The 16,641-nt window shown below is 39.6% G+C and overlaps 1 protein-coding gene across 2 annotated transcripts in view; it reads left to right on the forward strand.

Moving 5' to 3' along the window:
- Positions 1-16,641, forward strand: part of COL28A1 (collagen type XXVIII alpha 1 chain) — a 151,515-nt gene that overhangs the window by 22,579 nt on the left and 112,295 nt on the right. For both annotated transcript variants that reach the window (XM_024577166.4, XM_053926548.2), the window contains exons 8-11: positions 1,650-1,676; positions 5,645-5,689; positions 8,213-8,257; positions 9,274-9,327. In XM_024577166.4, the coding sequence (XP_024432934.2) occupies positions 1,650-1,676; positions 5,645-5,689; positions 8,213-8,257; positions 9,274-9,327 (171 nt within the window). The remainder of the gene's footprint in view (positions 1-1,649; positions 1,677-5,644; positions 5,690-8,212; positions 8,258-9,273; positions 9,328-16,641) is intronic.

Raw genomic sequence — 16,641 nt, forward strand, 5'->3', positions numbered from 1 at the left:
TGGACAGATATGTGCAGGAAAATGAAACTAGACCTTCTTATACCACACATAAGAATAAAAATTCAAAATGGATTGAAGACTTAGGCCTGACACCATAAAAATCCTAGAAGAAAACATAGGCAGCAAAATCTTGGACATACGTTGTAGCAGTTTTTTATCGGATATATCTCCCCAGGCAAGGGAAACAAAAGAAAAAAAAATAAACAAATGGGAGCATGTCAAATTAAAAAGTTTTTCACAGCAAAGGAAACCATCAACAAAATAAAAAGACAACCCACAGAATTGGAGAAAATTTTCACTGATACATCTGATAATGGGTTAATATCCAAAATTTATAAAGTACTTACAAAACTCAACACCAAAAAACAACTGGCCAAGTTAAAAAATGGGCAAAGGACTTGAACAGACACTTCTCCAAAGAGGACATACAGATGGCCAAGAGATGAAAAGATGCTCAACATCACTAATCATCAGAGAAATGCAAATTAAAACCACAATGAGATACCATTTCACACCCGTCAGAATGGCTATCATCAATAAATCAACAAACAACCAGTGCTGGCGAGGATGTTGAGAAAGGGGAACACTTTTGCACTATTGGTGGGAATGCAGACTTGGGCAGCCACTGTGGAAAACAGTATGGAGTTACCTCAAAAAATTAAAAATGGATCTGCCTTTTGACCCAGCACTTGGGCTTCTGGGAACATATCCAAAGGAACCCAAATCACTACTTTGAAAGAACATAAGCACCCCTATGTTCATTTGGTGAGAAGTGTTATTTTCTCCCTGAGGTTTTCTTTTTTATCATTTAAAAAAAGTAACACAGAGAACAAAATTTTGTGGGCAGACTTACATGTAACTGCGAGTATGGCTTGTCTATTCCACTAGTTTCTCCAGCCCACTAAAAATATATCTTACAATTCTATTGTCATGCTTGAAAACCGCAGTTGTATGAAGAAGACATGAAATCCTGTTTGAAAAGGATTTGTGTCACTTAAAGGGCTTATGTGTAGCAACACAATGGAGAGGGCTGTGCAGGGTTCCCAGGAGTGACCCCGAAAATGAGCAGACACTCTGGCCCCTCATTTAGCAGGAGATAAAATAGTAACTTAAAGGTCACGGGCTCATTAGGACTGAAAAAGGAACCGCTCATTTCCTTGATGTTTACATTCTACACTGAATTTGAAAGGAGAATCATAAAGAATATAAACATTGATGGACATTTTAAAGGACATTACCCCAAAGCCATTTTCACTACCAGTCCCTGTGAAACATTCTCAGCCACAATAGTTCATAGTTTAAAAGTCAATACAACAATTTTGAAAGGACAATTACAGGTCTTCACTTCTACAGTGAGGTTCAGTGTATACTGTCTCCTTCAGCTTCAGGCCAAAGGGCAAGAAATTGGGTTTGAAAAAATGCCTGGTACTGAGAATAGAATGTAATAAAAGGAAAAATAGGTTCTTTTCTTCTCCCTAGTAAATGTACAGTCCCTAAGTGCAAAGTGAAATAGCCTATGTATATATGGTCTTATTTTCCAAGATTGTACTGACATGTTTTGTAATGTCACAAATGCAAAGCATCAAATACTTCCTCCAACTATGCCTCCTAATATCACATTTTACTTTTTCTTTTCTTTTTTTAATTAGGGTATTCCTGGGTACAAGGGTGAGAAGGTAAGTTTGTAACAACCAATAGACCAGAATTCCAGAAAGAAAAACAGAAACATTGCTGTATTTATGTACTGAATAAAAGTTATTTTTGTAAGTCTGGATTCCCTAATTCATAAATATAAGCTCTGTTGACACAAATAATAACATAACTGGAGATATGGGTGTGTGTCGTAAGGGGTGGAAGGAGCCCTGAGGTCACCGAGATTGGTGCCCAGTCTCCCTGAGCTCTGCAAACGGGTATCCAGACTGAAAGTTTCAGTGTACAAACGGATGCAGAAATACTGCAACGCGCTTGTTCCTTTGGTGCTTAACTTCCCAACCCTCTTATGGGGAAAGAGGATCTATCCTGGTCAAACAGTGCAGAACCACTGACTTCATTCAGGTAAGCATCTGCATAGAGATTGTAGGGGGCAGTAAATTTGACAAATAAAAGGGATGGGTTTGTAGATTATTTGCAAGTTACAAATTAGGAAACTGATGCAATTAATTCAAGAAGAAGAAGTTAATAGCCTGATTCAAAAGAAATGAACAAGTTGCCCTGGGACTCAGGAACCTCTGAGAGGGCTCAACGGTTCACAAAGTCTGCCACTGTTCTATGATCAGATTTTCTCTCTGAAATCTGAGGAGTCCCTGCCTCCATTCCTGCAGGTGGTACAACCCTCAGACCTGGGCAAGAGGCCTCACCTTAGAGGGTCCTTCTCTGGGTCTCCTCTGTCCCCCACCCCAAGCCAGGCTTTGCAGGGCAGGAGGCCTGTGCCTGCTTGGCCTAGATCATGCTTTGGGTAACCAAGACCCCAAACGTCCCTGCAAAGTGATCTGAGCCTTCTTTGAAAGCATACACAAACCTGTTTCCCATGTCTACTTTCTTCCCAGGCATGAGGGGGAACCAAATGGAAGCTGTCTGCTAGGGTACGAGGGGCCTGGAGGCAGCTTTGTTGTGCTGTGTGGGGCACCTTCTCTACTCACACACAGCATCTCTCACTGTGGAAGGAGCTGGAGGTGGGAAGTGAAGTGGGGCTGGGCTCCTGCATGGACCTCTGGGGAACCCCTAAATTCTTTAATTTTTAAATTTCTTTTGAAGGTATATTTGTGAAGAAGGGAAGCTAGAACATGATTAGTTTATTAGCTTGATTTTTAACTTTCCATTATTTAGATATATGGTATGTGGGCTTCTGCTTACACTCATCCTTCGGCCCTGCAAATATTAGGGGTCAACCCCCATACAAAAATAAACATATCTCTAATCCAGAGGAAGAGAGTAAGAAATGCCACGATTCTGCCCTTAAGAACCTGGGCTCCTCAGCCTCTTGGAGTGTCTATTTCATCCTCCATATAGAACTGGATTAATACAGGCCTCCCTAATTCTCAGAGAATCAAACAGGATAATGAATGTGACAGTGTGTTCTAAACTCTTTGCTGGCCTGTAAATGCAAGGTGCTGTTAGGAAGAGACCAGACACACATGTTGATATGGGAAAGTTGAAAAAGTTCCATGATTGCAAATTTGTCATAAACACACACACACACACACACACACACGTATATGTATATACACTTTAGAAGAATTATGAATAACCTCCCATTCCATCTTGATTTATATAATGAGCTAATTATTGACCCCAGGAAGATATGTGTATTTCATATATGCATAAAATATTCATTGAAACCTCTGGGGAATTACAGACTGCCGGGAGGAGATCTCACTTGGAAAATACACACAAATATACACAGGGTCAGAGAAAGTGACCCTGACCCTGACATTCAAGCCAGGATTTCACCAGGAGCAGCAGCATCGGGAGTCAAGAGGCTGGGAACAGAGCTAATCTATTCACAGCTTTCTGAAGCACTTGCTCCCTGGGACTGTCACTGTGGTCACTCCACAGCGATCCATAAGTCCACCAAAAAGAAACCGCCTTCGCAGAGGCAAATAACACCGGTACAATAGTTTCGCTGATGGGAACATGCCCCCACCCCAAACAAATGCTGTTCCTCAGGACCCCATAGCTAACACATCTGTCTGGGCTAATGGAATGTGAATTCCAGCCAAAATAATTTTGAGTGTATTTATGTTACTTTTCTGTTTTATATTTTGGTGGTCGACTCATTTTATTCCCATCTAACATTATTACATTAATTGCTTTCTAACTGATTCTTCAAGAGTGATTTTCCATTTGCGTTCAGAAATAAATGTGCAACGTGTTCGAAGGGAAAGCTCGGTTTCTCCTGGGTCAGTCTGACTCACGTGATGTGGGGAGAGAATAGATTGCTTTTGAACAGAGGTGTAGCTGCATCGAAGCATTGCACCTCCCTCTTTCCGCTCCCATGCCAGCAATGCCCTGTGCAGCACCCGAGGCAGAAGTGTCAGGTCGGTGCGGAGTAATTTACAGAACATCGCGGTGTGCTTTGTTCCTCTTTGGGTGGCTAATGAAGAACACAGGCCTGAGCGTCTACCAGACTCAGCTTGCGGTCATGGGCAAATTACTTAATCTCTCTGAGCCTCATTTCCCTTATCTGTGAACTAAGATATATCTACCGACCTTGCAAGGCTGGTGTGAGATCAGCAATAATGCAAAGGCCTTGGCACACACTTTGCACCCATAGCTGGTGGTTACAATTGTGATTTCCCTTCTTGGAGCAGCGCTATCCAAGATGTGGTCCGCAGGCTGGCTGTTAGTCTGTGAACCGTTTGTTGCTATTTTGTGATAAGATAAAGCTTGCACCAGAATATAAATCTACTAGATCATTAAGTATACTGTTTAACTCAACTGACCTTTATTTTCCATAGTAAGACTTCCTTGATGAAGGAAGCAGGCCACTAAAGTGCTTGTTTGTGCAATCTCTTACTCGTGTACTGGTATTTCAAGTGGTACGCCTCAGAGCAGCGCATGGGGAATACAGCAGCAGCAGAAGCGGAAACCAGCAGTGAGGACGCTGGAGGAGGAGTCACTGGCTAGCATGTACATTGAAGTGAACCATTTACTTCTCCAGCTGACTTGGCTTTTCTTAGAAATATGAATTGTTTTGAGGCTCAAAATGTATATATATATATGAAAGCAACTCTGCAGTGACTCTGTTACATTCTACTTCAATTTTTAGAAGTGTTAGAAGTCCTGAGCAAGTTACTTAACCTTTTTGAATCACACAATTTGAGACTGTACAACTGGGCTGATAATATCTACCTCAGACAGTTGATGGCAGATTAACTGAGATAATTTCCATAAAATAACATTAATGATAAACTGTGAGGCATAATGTATATGCTAGCTTTTTTTCATTCATATTCCAGGAAAGGCAGCACGGTGGAGAATGAGGATGGGGCATACACAGCATGCTGGCCACCACGCCCCACTCCGTCTCACAGCAGGCCTTGCTAGTTCATCTTGCCTCCTTTCCCTACCAAGTCAGGGCAGGGTCTCCGAAGAGTTTCCTTACACTCTTGAGGCAGAATCTGTCTACCGCTTGCTGAAAGTTGGTACTAGGGCTGGAGCACAGTGTTGTGGAAACAGTAGGGACTCTGAGACTGGGTAGGCCTGGGATCAGACTTTGATTCTTACTACCTCTGATGCGGAGACGTTATCTCATTCAGCTTAAGTTTTCTCTTCTATAAAATAAGAATTGTAGAGCTGATCGCATTGGGCTGTACTGTGGATTCGATTAAATCACACATGCAAAGGGCGTGTAATATATGGTAGATGGTCAGTAAACCTCAGCTTCTTTTAATTTCATCCATCTCTCGAAAATGTTAGACCTCATTAGGTGGTATCGCTGATTTGATTCTGTCAAGTTAAAAATGACTTATGGGTACAATTTTCCAGACTTCAATGCCCAAAGAACCCACAGGACTGAGGATAACACTGGGTATAATCCATCACAGTGCTTATGTCGTAAGATTCTGCTGGGAATCTTTAAAAGAAAATCCTAACACAGAATGGCTGTAAATGTCCTCTGATTTATTTTATTCATTTATTTTAGGGTGTACGTGGAGAATGTGGTAAACCAGGAATAAAAGGTGACAAAGTAAGGAACATGTTTTTAAAATGCCAACATCTCTGATCCTGTGGGGCCGAGTTTCCTTAAGACGAAATTCCTGTTTCTATGAGTGTTTTTGTTTGTTTGTTCGTTTTGTTGTGTTTTAATAGAGATCAAAGAAATGGTTACCAGAAGGGAGAGAGCAGAGGACTAGTGAAAAGGGGAAGGGGAATAAAGTCAACAATGTTGTGATAAGTTGACACAGTGATAGATGATTGCTAGAATTAGCTCAGTGGGGTGATCACATTATAAGTTATAAAAATGTTGAATCGCTGTATTGTACACCGGAAACTAATATAACCAATGTAAGATTGTATACCAACTCTACTTATTAAAAAAAAAACAAACAATTAAAAAAAATAGGAAATTCCTGGGATGCATTGTGCTGATCTTACTACTGAAGTTAGAGAGTCATTGGCTCAATTTTCTCACCAGTAAAACAGGAAGCAAAGGACAAAGCCATTACCTAATTTTAAGTAATAATGTCCCCAAATGCCTTTCTTATGTTCCATTAAGACTTTGCTTCGTGGTACACTAACCTTTGAGGGCAGGCCTACTGAATGTTATGGTGAAAAGAATAATTTAACCAGCAAAACGTCAATTCAAGCTCCATTGGGAAAAAGTAGAATTGTTGTCCTGATGTAAACACTGAGACCAAGCGCTTCCCAAGCAGAGTGAACTCTATGAAATAAGTTAATGAGATAGTTACAAATACTGTGACAGAAGCAGACTCAGATAGGGGTTGGACATTTTGAAAATCCAGTGAGTTACAGATAATTGAGTAGGTATTCACTTTTCATTAAAAAAACAAATACGAGTAAAGTATTTAAACAGGAGACAATATTAAACATGTTAAGGAGTTCCTTAATGGACCAGAAATACATTGAGTGCATTTGAAATATAATAATAAAGGGTCAAAAAAAGCGCAGAGTAAAAGTAGTTTTTGTTACAGTTAAAAACTACTAAGAGCATGCCTGTAAGACACCAAACTCTTTCAATATCTATATTTTAATTATGGCAGAGAGTCAAGGGGAGAAAGTGAGGCAGAAAGTGAAAAGGAAAGGACAAGATAATGACTGTGGCCCATGTAACTAAACACTTTAAACAGCCTGAGGTTTTCTGAAAGCTTTTTAAACTGCTGCAGAGTGAAAGCTCAGGAGGGTCCAAAAACGTAGGCTTGGAAATTATCTCTGGGCGAAATGGAAAGTATGATAATGAATGGATTCTTCCTGGAAGATAACTGAGAACGAGAGATGAACTTGGACTCAAAAATGCAGGAGGGACACATACAGAACAGAGCAAAAATAAAAATCAGATAATAACTAGGAAAAGTATTTGAGATAAAAATGGCTGACAAAGAGTTAATGTCATATTTCATTGACTAAGATGCCAAGGATTGCTAAATGCCCTATTATATTCTGTGCCAAAAAGAAAGAAAAATACTGTCAATTATAAAGATGCAATTGATTGTAATATGTATCCCAATGTCAGAGAAGTAAAAATTTGAAAAATGCATGTACACAGTCAATGAAAAAGAGTCCTTGACATGAAGAGAATTCACATAAATTCACAAGTAAAACATACAAAGAAACAGAAAACCCAAAAAAGAAAATATAATGGCTAATAAATTAAAAATATCCAATACATTAGCAATCAGATAAGTGAAATTAAAACATTAAAATATTATTCCACCAATCAAATGGGCAAACACTGAAATAATAGATAATATGTAATACTCAGTGTTGATGGGGATTCTAGAAGATGAAGGTGTGTTCTCTCTACCTGGATAGTGAGAATGGAAATCTGAACACATTTTACAGAGAAAAGTTTCATGATTTCTTCCCATAAAAGGTGTGAGAGATCAAGAGAGTGAGAGCGAAGAAAAATTCATTGGGAATTAAGAATAAAAGTGGATGAAGATATGCTAAAGCAGTGTGCAGGAACACATACAACAAAAGCAGGAAAAAAAAGTGAAAATCTGAGAAAAGAGATATGAGACTACATTATCCTCTAAGAAAAATAAATTTCAAAGGGTTTCCTAGTTATGAAACATACTGAAATATTTTCTATTAGAAGAATGTTAAGTATGATCTGTGTTTTGCTAAGTTCTGTGTTTTGAAGATGGGCAAAGAGTGATTTAGACATTGGAAATACTTACTAAATTAATTTAACTGACATTGCCTGGTAGGAAGAAAGCAGTATTTCACAGTTTACTACTTTCTAAGGAATCTTAAGAAATCTTCTATTTTGATGAAAATGACAATATATAGGCCAAGAACTTATATCTAACATTATGTTTTCATGGAGTTTGTTTGCTACTGGAAAGTTTGACCCTCCATTTGACTTATTAATGAGGATCATTTTGTTAACAATGAATATGTTAGCTTTGAGGTTTGGATAACCGAAGAAGACTGGCCATTACTGAAAACATGTTCCCTTCTCTTCCACCTAAAATCGTTGTACTTTGAAGGTGGATATTTTGAGTGACTTACCATTAATTTTATTCCATAGGGATCCCCTGGGTCATATGGACCAAAAGGACCCAGAGGACTTCAGGTAAGGACGCTAAAACCAAATCTAAGTCTGGACTAGAGTCACCCAGGGAGCTTTTAAAGTCCATTTGCTCACTCACACCCTCTACCAATTCAATCAGAATGTCTGGGGATTGGAGCTAGGCATCAATATTTTTAAAGTTCCCCAAGTGACTCCAATGTGCAACCAAGTTTGGAAACCACTACCCTCATGTTTTAATAACTAATTCAGGCTCCCTCAAGATAAGTGCCAGCAGGGGAGTACACTTAGTGAGTAGTCAAAGGTAAAAGTTTATGAATTAGAGTCTAAAAAGACAGATAAAGCCCAAGTAATTACAAGCGGAATGTAACTGTTTTTGCCACACTACTAAAATGTAGTTGAAAGAGTTATACATTTCATCTAAGTTAAGTATGTGTGATGCTCAATAACATGGAATGATTCTTTAAGGCATTTACTTAAGTTAGACGTATCTTAAAAAATAATAATTTGGATGATTTTTGTCTAGTCTATGAAGTTGCCTCTTCTATAGTTATAATGGGGGGTGTAAAGAGTTGATTTCAATATTTCAAAAAGTCTTCTGAAAATGATACTCTTACCCAAGATTTCCTAGATAGCATTCATTAACCATCAACTCCTTCACTATGGCCTGGAATTGTGCCAAGGTAGGACAGTCACTCGCCATCAAAGGGCCATTGGAAGTTCCAATTTTCAGTTATAGATGCCTTAGATATTTTTTTTAAGTTGTTTATTTGAAATCTTTCAAAAAATGGGTCCAGTAAAGAAATAAGGTTGGAAACACAGGTTTAGCAAACAAACATCTCATTAATAATGTTTGCTCTCAGCTTAAGTACTATTTTAGAAGCTGCTTATGTGACACAAGGTATTTCATCTCATTCCATTTCTCAATCCCATGTAATCACTTTTTAACTGAATTGTGGTCTGAATTCTAACTCTGGGATCTCCAGGGATCTCCTAATGAATGATTCATTCCTGCTGGCCCTTAGAGCCAGAACTAATTCTTGGTTTTCATCTTGGAGCAGGGCATTAGTGGACCTCCAGGGGACCCGGGTTCGAAGGGATTTCAAGGCAATAAGGTAATCCTATTCTTGGGTTAAAGATGGGCAGAGTGCCTTTCCCCTCGTGAGCCATGGTAATGCATGTTGTTACAAAGCAGAAGTCAATGGACTCTTTCAGGAAGTATGTTTGGCAATGCAAAATAACCTGCAGGTGTGTACATAGAAGCAAGATTGTTCAGGTACCTGGAGGAAGTCACCGGCATAGCTTTTTCACTTACTATTATATTATTCAAAGGGGGCATTATTAGAAATAAGCCATCATCAGAATCTTTGCAGTGCATCCTCTTTGACTTGTGCCCTTTAGACATTATATAATATAGATCACTAGAAACTTCTAAGTAGTAACAAGTAACTCAATTCAAATGACCCTACTTCCTACATGGAATGCCAACTCCATCTACAGTTCACAAGGGAAGAGAATTTATAACTCTTATAACAAAGAAATCAAGTTTGTTTTTTTTTTAAACAGGGGCATAACCTCAGTGATCAGTTCCGTGCTTATAACGTCATTCCAGATAACCAGGCGAGACAGATAGGGAGGGCTGAAGGAGAGCCAAGCAGAACTAAAAGATGCAATGAGAGGGATGTGTAAAGGACCCTTTATAAAACTCTGTTTTCCAATGAGAGTGACCATTCATTTGCTGAAATCGAGCCCTCTACTTCCTTTTCAATTCTTCTCAATGCTTAGTAAGTTTCACGGATGTGGAAAATACCCAGTAGGTGGAGCTGAGTTAGTGACTGGAGATCTGTGAAATTTACGGCGGTGATAACCGTGGAAATTGCTGTCCCCAGTGGGCCCTAGATAAAGCCAATACTTTAAAAGTGCTATTAAATTTAAGTTGTGGGGAGTAGTTGGGCTACTTGGGCGAGAGTAAAGGAGTGACAAGAATAGTATTTTTTATTTTTAATGAGATAATGACAGTGTGTGATTCCCCAGGCCACTTTTAATTGGCAATTAAAATAGAACGGGCTTCTCCACAGGAGCATGCCTCAGCTTCATCTGGGGAAGGTGTCTTCCCCAGTCCTTGCCTACATTTCTCTCTGAGGGGAGAGAAATGGCTCTTTTGAATACCGAGTAGAAGGATTTTATAAAATTGCTTTGGCTGTAGGTAAAATCCTGGAGCAAGGAAAAAAAATATTTTGACAGTTCATGCTTATTTCTAGGATTTTTTGTTTACCGAAGATGATGATTTTCATTTGTTTGTGAAAGAGAGGCTTAAAATCAGGGTTCAGGGTTGGAGTTTGTGACAGTACTAGAATTATGGAATTTTTGAGGCGCAAGGGATATGGGTGGTCACTTTGGCCCAGAATTTTCATTTTTGAAAATGAGAAAGTCTGGAGATCCAATGGCTTGCCTGAGGCAGAGGCAGGGGCAGAGGCAGGCCCGTCAGCTCTGGGGGGCACCTGCGGAAGTGCTGGGCCGGGCGAAGGACTCCTGCCGTTGGGACAGGGTTGGTGGCAGTCCACAAAGGGGTGCTGTCATTGGGTCATTCCTCTTTATGTCTCATACGATTACCACTATGGCTTTTCTTTTTAAATACATTATTTCAACAAAATTTAGCTTTTCATCCAGCCATGCATTAATTCCTAGAAAGAATAAATAACAAAGAGTGAAATGTTTGAGGGAGCCTGTGATTTTCTGACATAATAACACTGCACGCTTGACCTTCACAGCGACATCATAAAAGGAGTTGTGTCAAAAGCATCTGAGGACTTCATTAATTTACAAAAGAGCCTCTCAATTTTTTTTAAAAATTGTGGTAAAAGATATGTAACATAAAATTACTGCTTTGATGTTACTCACTGCTAGGTGAACACACAACGTGCATTGCCAATCAAAAAGACATAAAGTTCACTGCGAATATCTAGGGCATGTTCAAGGTTGTCGGGAGGAAGTGAGGTGAGAATGAGCTTCTCTTTTTCCCTCTAGTTGTATGTCTGGTTTAAAGTCACAAATGTAGTAGTCTCTTGACTCTTAGTTGGAGACTATTACTAATTTCTACTTGTCTTTGGATCAGAGATGCATGTCACATTGAACATTATTTTTTAAATTTTATACATTTATGAGTGTATTGTATTAAAAGTCAGCTTTCAGGGAATACTTTCATTTTACATCCCAGAATTACTTCTAAATCCTAAAGACCAGATAAACTATTTTTTCCTCAATCTAAAAATAATATTGTTTTATAGTGACATTTCTTTTCATCCACTCCCATTTTATGACAAAATACTTTTTAAGAAATTGCTACTGTAATTTGTATAAAAACAGCATCTAAAATCCAATAATTCTGTGTTTTCTAATGGGCACAGGGAGGATTATTTATTTTAAAACTTCTATAATGATGGATAACCCTTATTTATTGATTATCTGCAGGTACAGTTCTAAATGCTCATTTAACATAATACTACCTTTTGAGGCACACTCTTTTCTTACCCCAACATTAGGTACAGATCAAGCTATGGCACAGGGAGGTTAGCAGTGGGTCCAAGTCTACACAGCAAGTAAGGGACAGAGCCAGGATTCAGACCCAGCCGGTCTGCTCTTAACCACCATATTATATTTATCTCCTTAGGAAAATTGCTCAGTTTCCTGAATAGTCAACCTGAGGTAAATACATTTCTTTTGGGCAGGATGCAAATTGCATCTGTCTCCACTTTTAATGTACTCTAACAGAAACATCAATCTGTTAAGAGGCACCTTTCTACTTGGTTATAATGTTTATCCAGAAATGCAAGAAAAGAAGGAAGGGAATTGTATGAGGAAATAGAAACCAGTAATGTGCTCTTTGAATTATTTTATTTCTTATAAGACATTCTAATGGAAACCTTTAGATTTGTAACATTTGTGAATATTCCCTGAGTATTCCTGGATAGGGTCTGCCTGTCTCTAAATGTGTGAATGGTTGCTCTCATGAACTACAATCCCATTCTGTTGCTCTAGTGGTTTGATTTGCTTCATCAAAGGGTTTGCAGTGAAGGTGGCCAAAGAACAAAAGGAAAAAAAATAGCATGTGACAAATCAAGGAAAAATGTGACTCTGGCCTTGTTTCCACAAATTCTTTCTGCCCCTAATCTTTTCCACATGTAAAGTAGCTCCTCTTTTGCCCCGGATGCCCTTGTTTCCTTAGAAACAAAACATAGATGTTCCTCACAGCGAAACCTTGGCTCCAAGGGCACCTCAGTCTCTCTCACACATGAGGGCCACGCAGTGGCATTCCTAAGGAGGGCATCCCATCCATTTCTACATTAACTCGAATTATAACCATGAGAGTACCCACAAAGACTTATCCCTAGGATGGACCTGAAAGTGTGACTCAAAAGAGCACTGTGCTCTCTCAGTAAAAACTGAGTGCCTAAATCCCTGTGCCGACTTCCAAGCGCGGCCCTGGTGGTTCAGGTTGCAGTCACATCTGGCCATGGAATGGGCCCTCTAATAACTGGAAAGAATGGTGCAAGATTGGCAAGCCTTTCAAATCATGGAGAATAAATCACCAAAATTAGTTTTGAACAAATAAGCACAGAAGGCTGGATGGACAAGCCCACGTTAGGTAATTTTTCCCATTTCTTGATGTTTTTCTGTGGTTATGTCTGAAGGATATTTTTTTCTCAAGTCTCATGCAAATTTGCTCTTTCCGAGACCCTCTTTGTGCTCCTGGAGGGAGAGACAGCTCATTGTGGCTTGACCAGGAAACGGGTCGTGACATGTTGAAGTCTCCTAGTGCTAGGATTTCAGTACTAAGGCCAAAGGACAGTTGGAAATAGCCCTGATGTATTTTCCCAAGGCAAAATACCACATGTTAATCCCCAAAGCATTAACAAGTACTGTGATATTATATATTAAATTATCTTAATACATGAATTACCTCCCTTCTTCTAACCTCTTCCATTGTTTTACTCTCAGATGTTCACATATTTCCTGTAGGGTTTTCTCCCTGCTAAGTCTTTTCTTCTTGCGCTACACACAAGTATAAAAATCTTAAAGTCCTTTAATGTATGAGACTTGGTCTTACCTTATGTTCAGTTTAACTTCTGAGATGTTAAGAAAATCCATAGAGAAATGTCATCAGCCTGGTCCAGTTTAACAAATTGAATGTGGTCAGGGCAAAAAAATAATCTCCAGTGAATTAAACATCCATCATCCATCGAAAATGAACAAAGGACGTAGTATTAATAAAAAGACAAAGCCTATGTTTCAAGAGGAGTAGGGAAGGCAAATTAGGCACTTAGAACACACCCAAGTGCTGCATCACCCTGTGATTCTTAGACCCCTTCTCCTCCTTATCCAACTCTGTCCAGCCTCCATTTTTTTATCCCATAGTTTGAGGTTCCTAAGCACAGTAGATATTTTTCAAGTAGCTGGAGGAATTAAGTAATAGCTAAATATACAGATTCTAAAATTAAAACTGCAAGCCTAATAAACATCCCTGTAGAACATCCTGTTTCCTTCAAAATGCTCTATGAAAAAAGGTTATTTTTAAAAAGAGGGCTGCCCCGGCTGGTGTGGCTCAGTTGGTTGGAACGTAGTCCCATAAACTGAAAGGTCACGGGTTTGATTCTGGTCAGGGCACATGCCTAGGTTATGGGTTTGGTCCCTAGTTGGGGCACATAGGAGAGGCAAACAATGGATGTTTCTCCTCATACTGATGTTTCTCTCCCTCCTTTCCTCTCTAAAATCAATGAGCATGTCCTCAGGTGAGGATAAAAAAGAAAAAAAGAAAAAAAAGAGCACTACTCATCGGTCCTAAACACAGCCACTAGGAATGCATATGCAGGTAATTTTGGTACCTGGCAGTGTACCAATCAAGTTTTCTTTGAGCTTCCATGTATTATGCCTTTATACATTGCCAAAGTTCTTTCAGATATGGACAGTTGGCAGGAGAATTGGACAGGTATATGCAGGTCCATCACTGTTTTAAAGAAAAATCTAAAGCATAAGATCCAGTGATAAAGGGTCAGAAGCACCACAATCATATCTGAGAGATAAAAAAATATATATGCGACCTCAAACGCATTTAAAGTAAGCTGAATTATAAGTATTTGTTGACTGAACCAATGAGTGAATGAGGGGAAGGTTTTAAATGGAATGAGTTGTCAGCAGTAGCATACTGAAGATAGAGGTCAAACAGACAGGAGCCTAAGGAGGGAGTCAGTTTGTCAATTCTGAGGTTATTGGAAACTTTTGAGAGAGCAATTTCAATTGAGAGAATGGGGAGATTGTGGAAGGAATCAGAGAGAAGGGTGAAGTAGGCAGGAATTTTGGCCGTTCTTCCGAGTTAGTTGGATAATGAAGACAAATAGGACAGTGGTTGGCATAAACCATCAAAAGCTTCTTGTGCATTAAGTAATCTAGTGTGTTATTTATACTTCCACTTTCTTTCTCAGACTGGCATAAAGACTTGGGGCTTAATTTTATTTTCTTTACAGTTCATATATACAACTTAGATTCTCATGTTTTTTATAATGTCAATATTTTCATTAGAACAGAAAAATCATTGATGAAGATTTAGTACAATAGTTTCAAAAATACATTGCTGTTTTGGTAATTATTTAAATACTTGATTTGACTCAAAGTTAGCTTAGTAGCTTTAGTAGGTCAACCTACTAAACCTAACTAATATTTCAATTGTGGTTTGGAAGTAGTTCAATACCACAAATATGAACAACTGTGAAGAATTTTCAACTTTCTCCTTATTTTAGTTCCCATACAACTCAAAAACCTAACAATTTGGCTTCCAGCCAAGATGGAGACATAGGTAGACACACGGCTCCTCCTCGCACAACCAAAAGGACAACAACAATTTAAAAACAAAAAACAACCAGAACTAACAGAAAATCGAACCGCACGGATCCGACAACCAAGGAGATAAAGAAGAAACACTCACCTAGACAGGTAGGAGGGGAAGAGATGGGCAGCCGGGGCAGACAGGACTTGAGGCAAGGTGGCAGCTGGTGGAAGGACCCAGAGAGGTGGCGGATTGTGGAGCGAATGGGGCAGGCAGTGCGACAGCTATTGGTTTTGGACCAATAGCCCCACAGCCCCACATTCGCTCACAGATAAACTGGGAGGACCGTCAGAGGAGCGAAGCACACCACGTAACCCAGGGCTCCAGCCTCAAACTGCTGATTGAAAATACCTGTGAAGGTTGAGGAAGCAGCAGGAGAAACTCCCAGCCTCACAGGAGAGGTCATTGGAGAGATACACGGGGGCCTAGAGAGTGCACAAGCCCACCCACTCGGGAATCAGCACTAGAGGAGCCCAATTTGATTGTGGGTAGTGGAGGGAGTGGCTGAAATCTGGCAGAGAGTGGAGCAGGCACCATTTCTCCCTCTCAGCCCCTCCCCCACGTACATCATCACAGTGCAGTGACCAGCTTTACCCCACCCCAGGGAACACCTAAGGCTCCGCCCCTTTACGTAACAGGCAAACCAAGACAAAAAAAAAAATGGCCCAAATGACAGAACACTTCAAAGCTCCAGAAAAAATACAACTAAGCGAGGAAGAGATAGCCAACCTATCAGATGTACAGTTCAAAACACTGGTAATCAGGATGCTCATAGAATTGGTTGAATTTGGTCACAAATTAGATGAAAAAATGAAGGCTATGCTAAGAGAAACAAAGGAAAATGTACAAGGAACCAATAGTGATGAGAAGGAAACTGGGACTCAAATCAATGGTGTGGACCAGAAGGAAGAAGGAAACATCCGACCAGAAAAGAATGAAGAAACAAGAATTCAGAAAAATGAGGAGAGGTTTAGGAACCTCCAGGACATCTTGAAATGTTCCAACATCCCAAATTATAGGGGTGGCAGAAGGAGAAGAGGAAGAACAAAAAATTGAAAACTTATTTGAATAAATAATGAAGGAGAACTTCCCCAATCTGGCAAAGGAAATAGACTTCCAGGAAGTCCAGGAAGCTCAGAGGGTCCCAAAGAAGCTGGACCCAAGGAGGGACACACCAAGGCACATCATCATTACATTACCCAAGATTAAAGAGAAGGAGAGAATCTTAGAAGCAGCAAGAGAAAAGGACACAGTTACCTACAAAGGAGTTCCCATGAGACTGTTACCTGATTTCTCAAAAGAGAACTTACAGGCAAGAAGGGGCTGGCAGGAAGTATTCAAAGTCATAAAAGGCAAGGACCTACATCCAAGATTACTCTATCCAGCAAAGCTATCATTTAGAATGGAAGGGCAGATAAAGTGCTTCCCAGATAAGGTCAAATTAAAGGAGTTCATCATCACCAAGCCCTTATTATATGAAATGTTAAAGGGAGTTACCTAAGAAAAAGAAGATAAAAAATATGAACAGTAAAAATGACAGCAAACTCAC

Source organism: Desmodus rotundus, chromosome 6 (assembly GCF_022682495.2).
Source record: "Desmodus rotundus isolate HL8 chromosome 6, HLdesRot8A.1, whole genome shotgun sequence".
Taxonomy (NCBI): domain Eukaryota; kingdom Metazoa; phylum Chordata; class Mammalia; order Chiroptera; family Phyllostomidae; genus Desmodus; species Desmodus rotundus.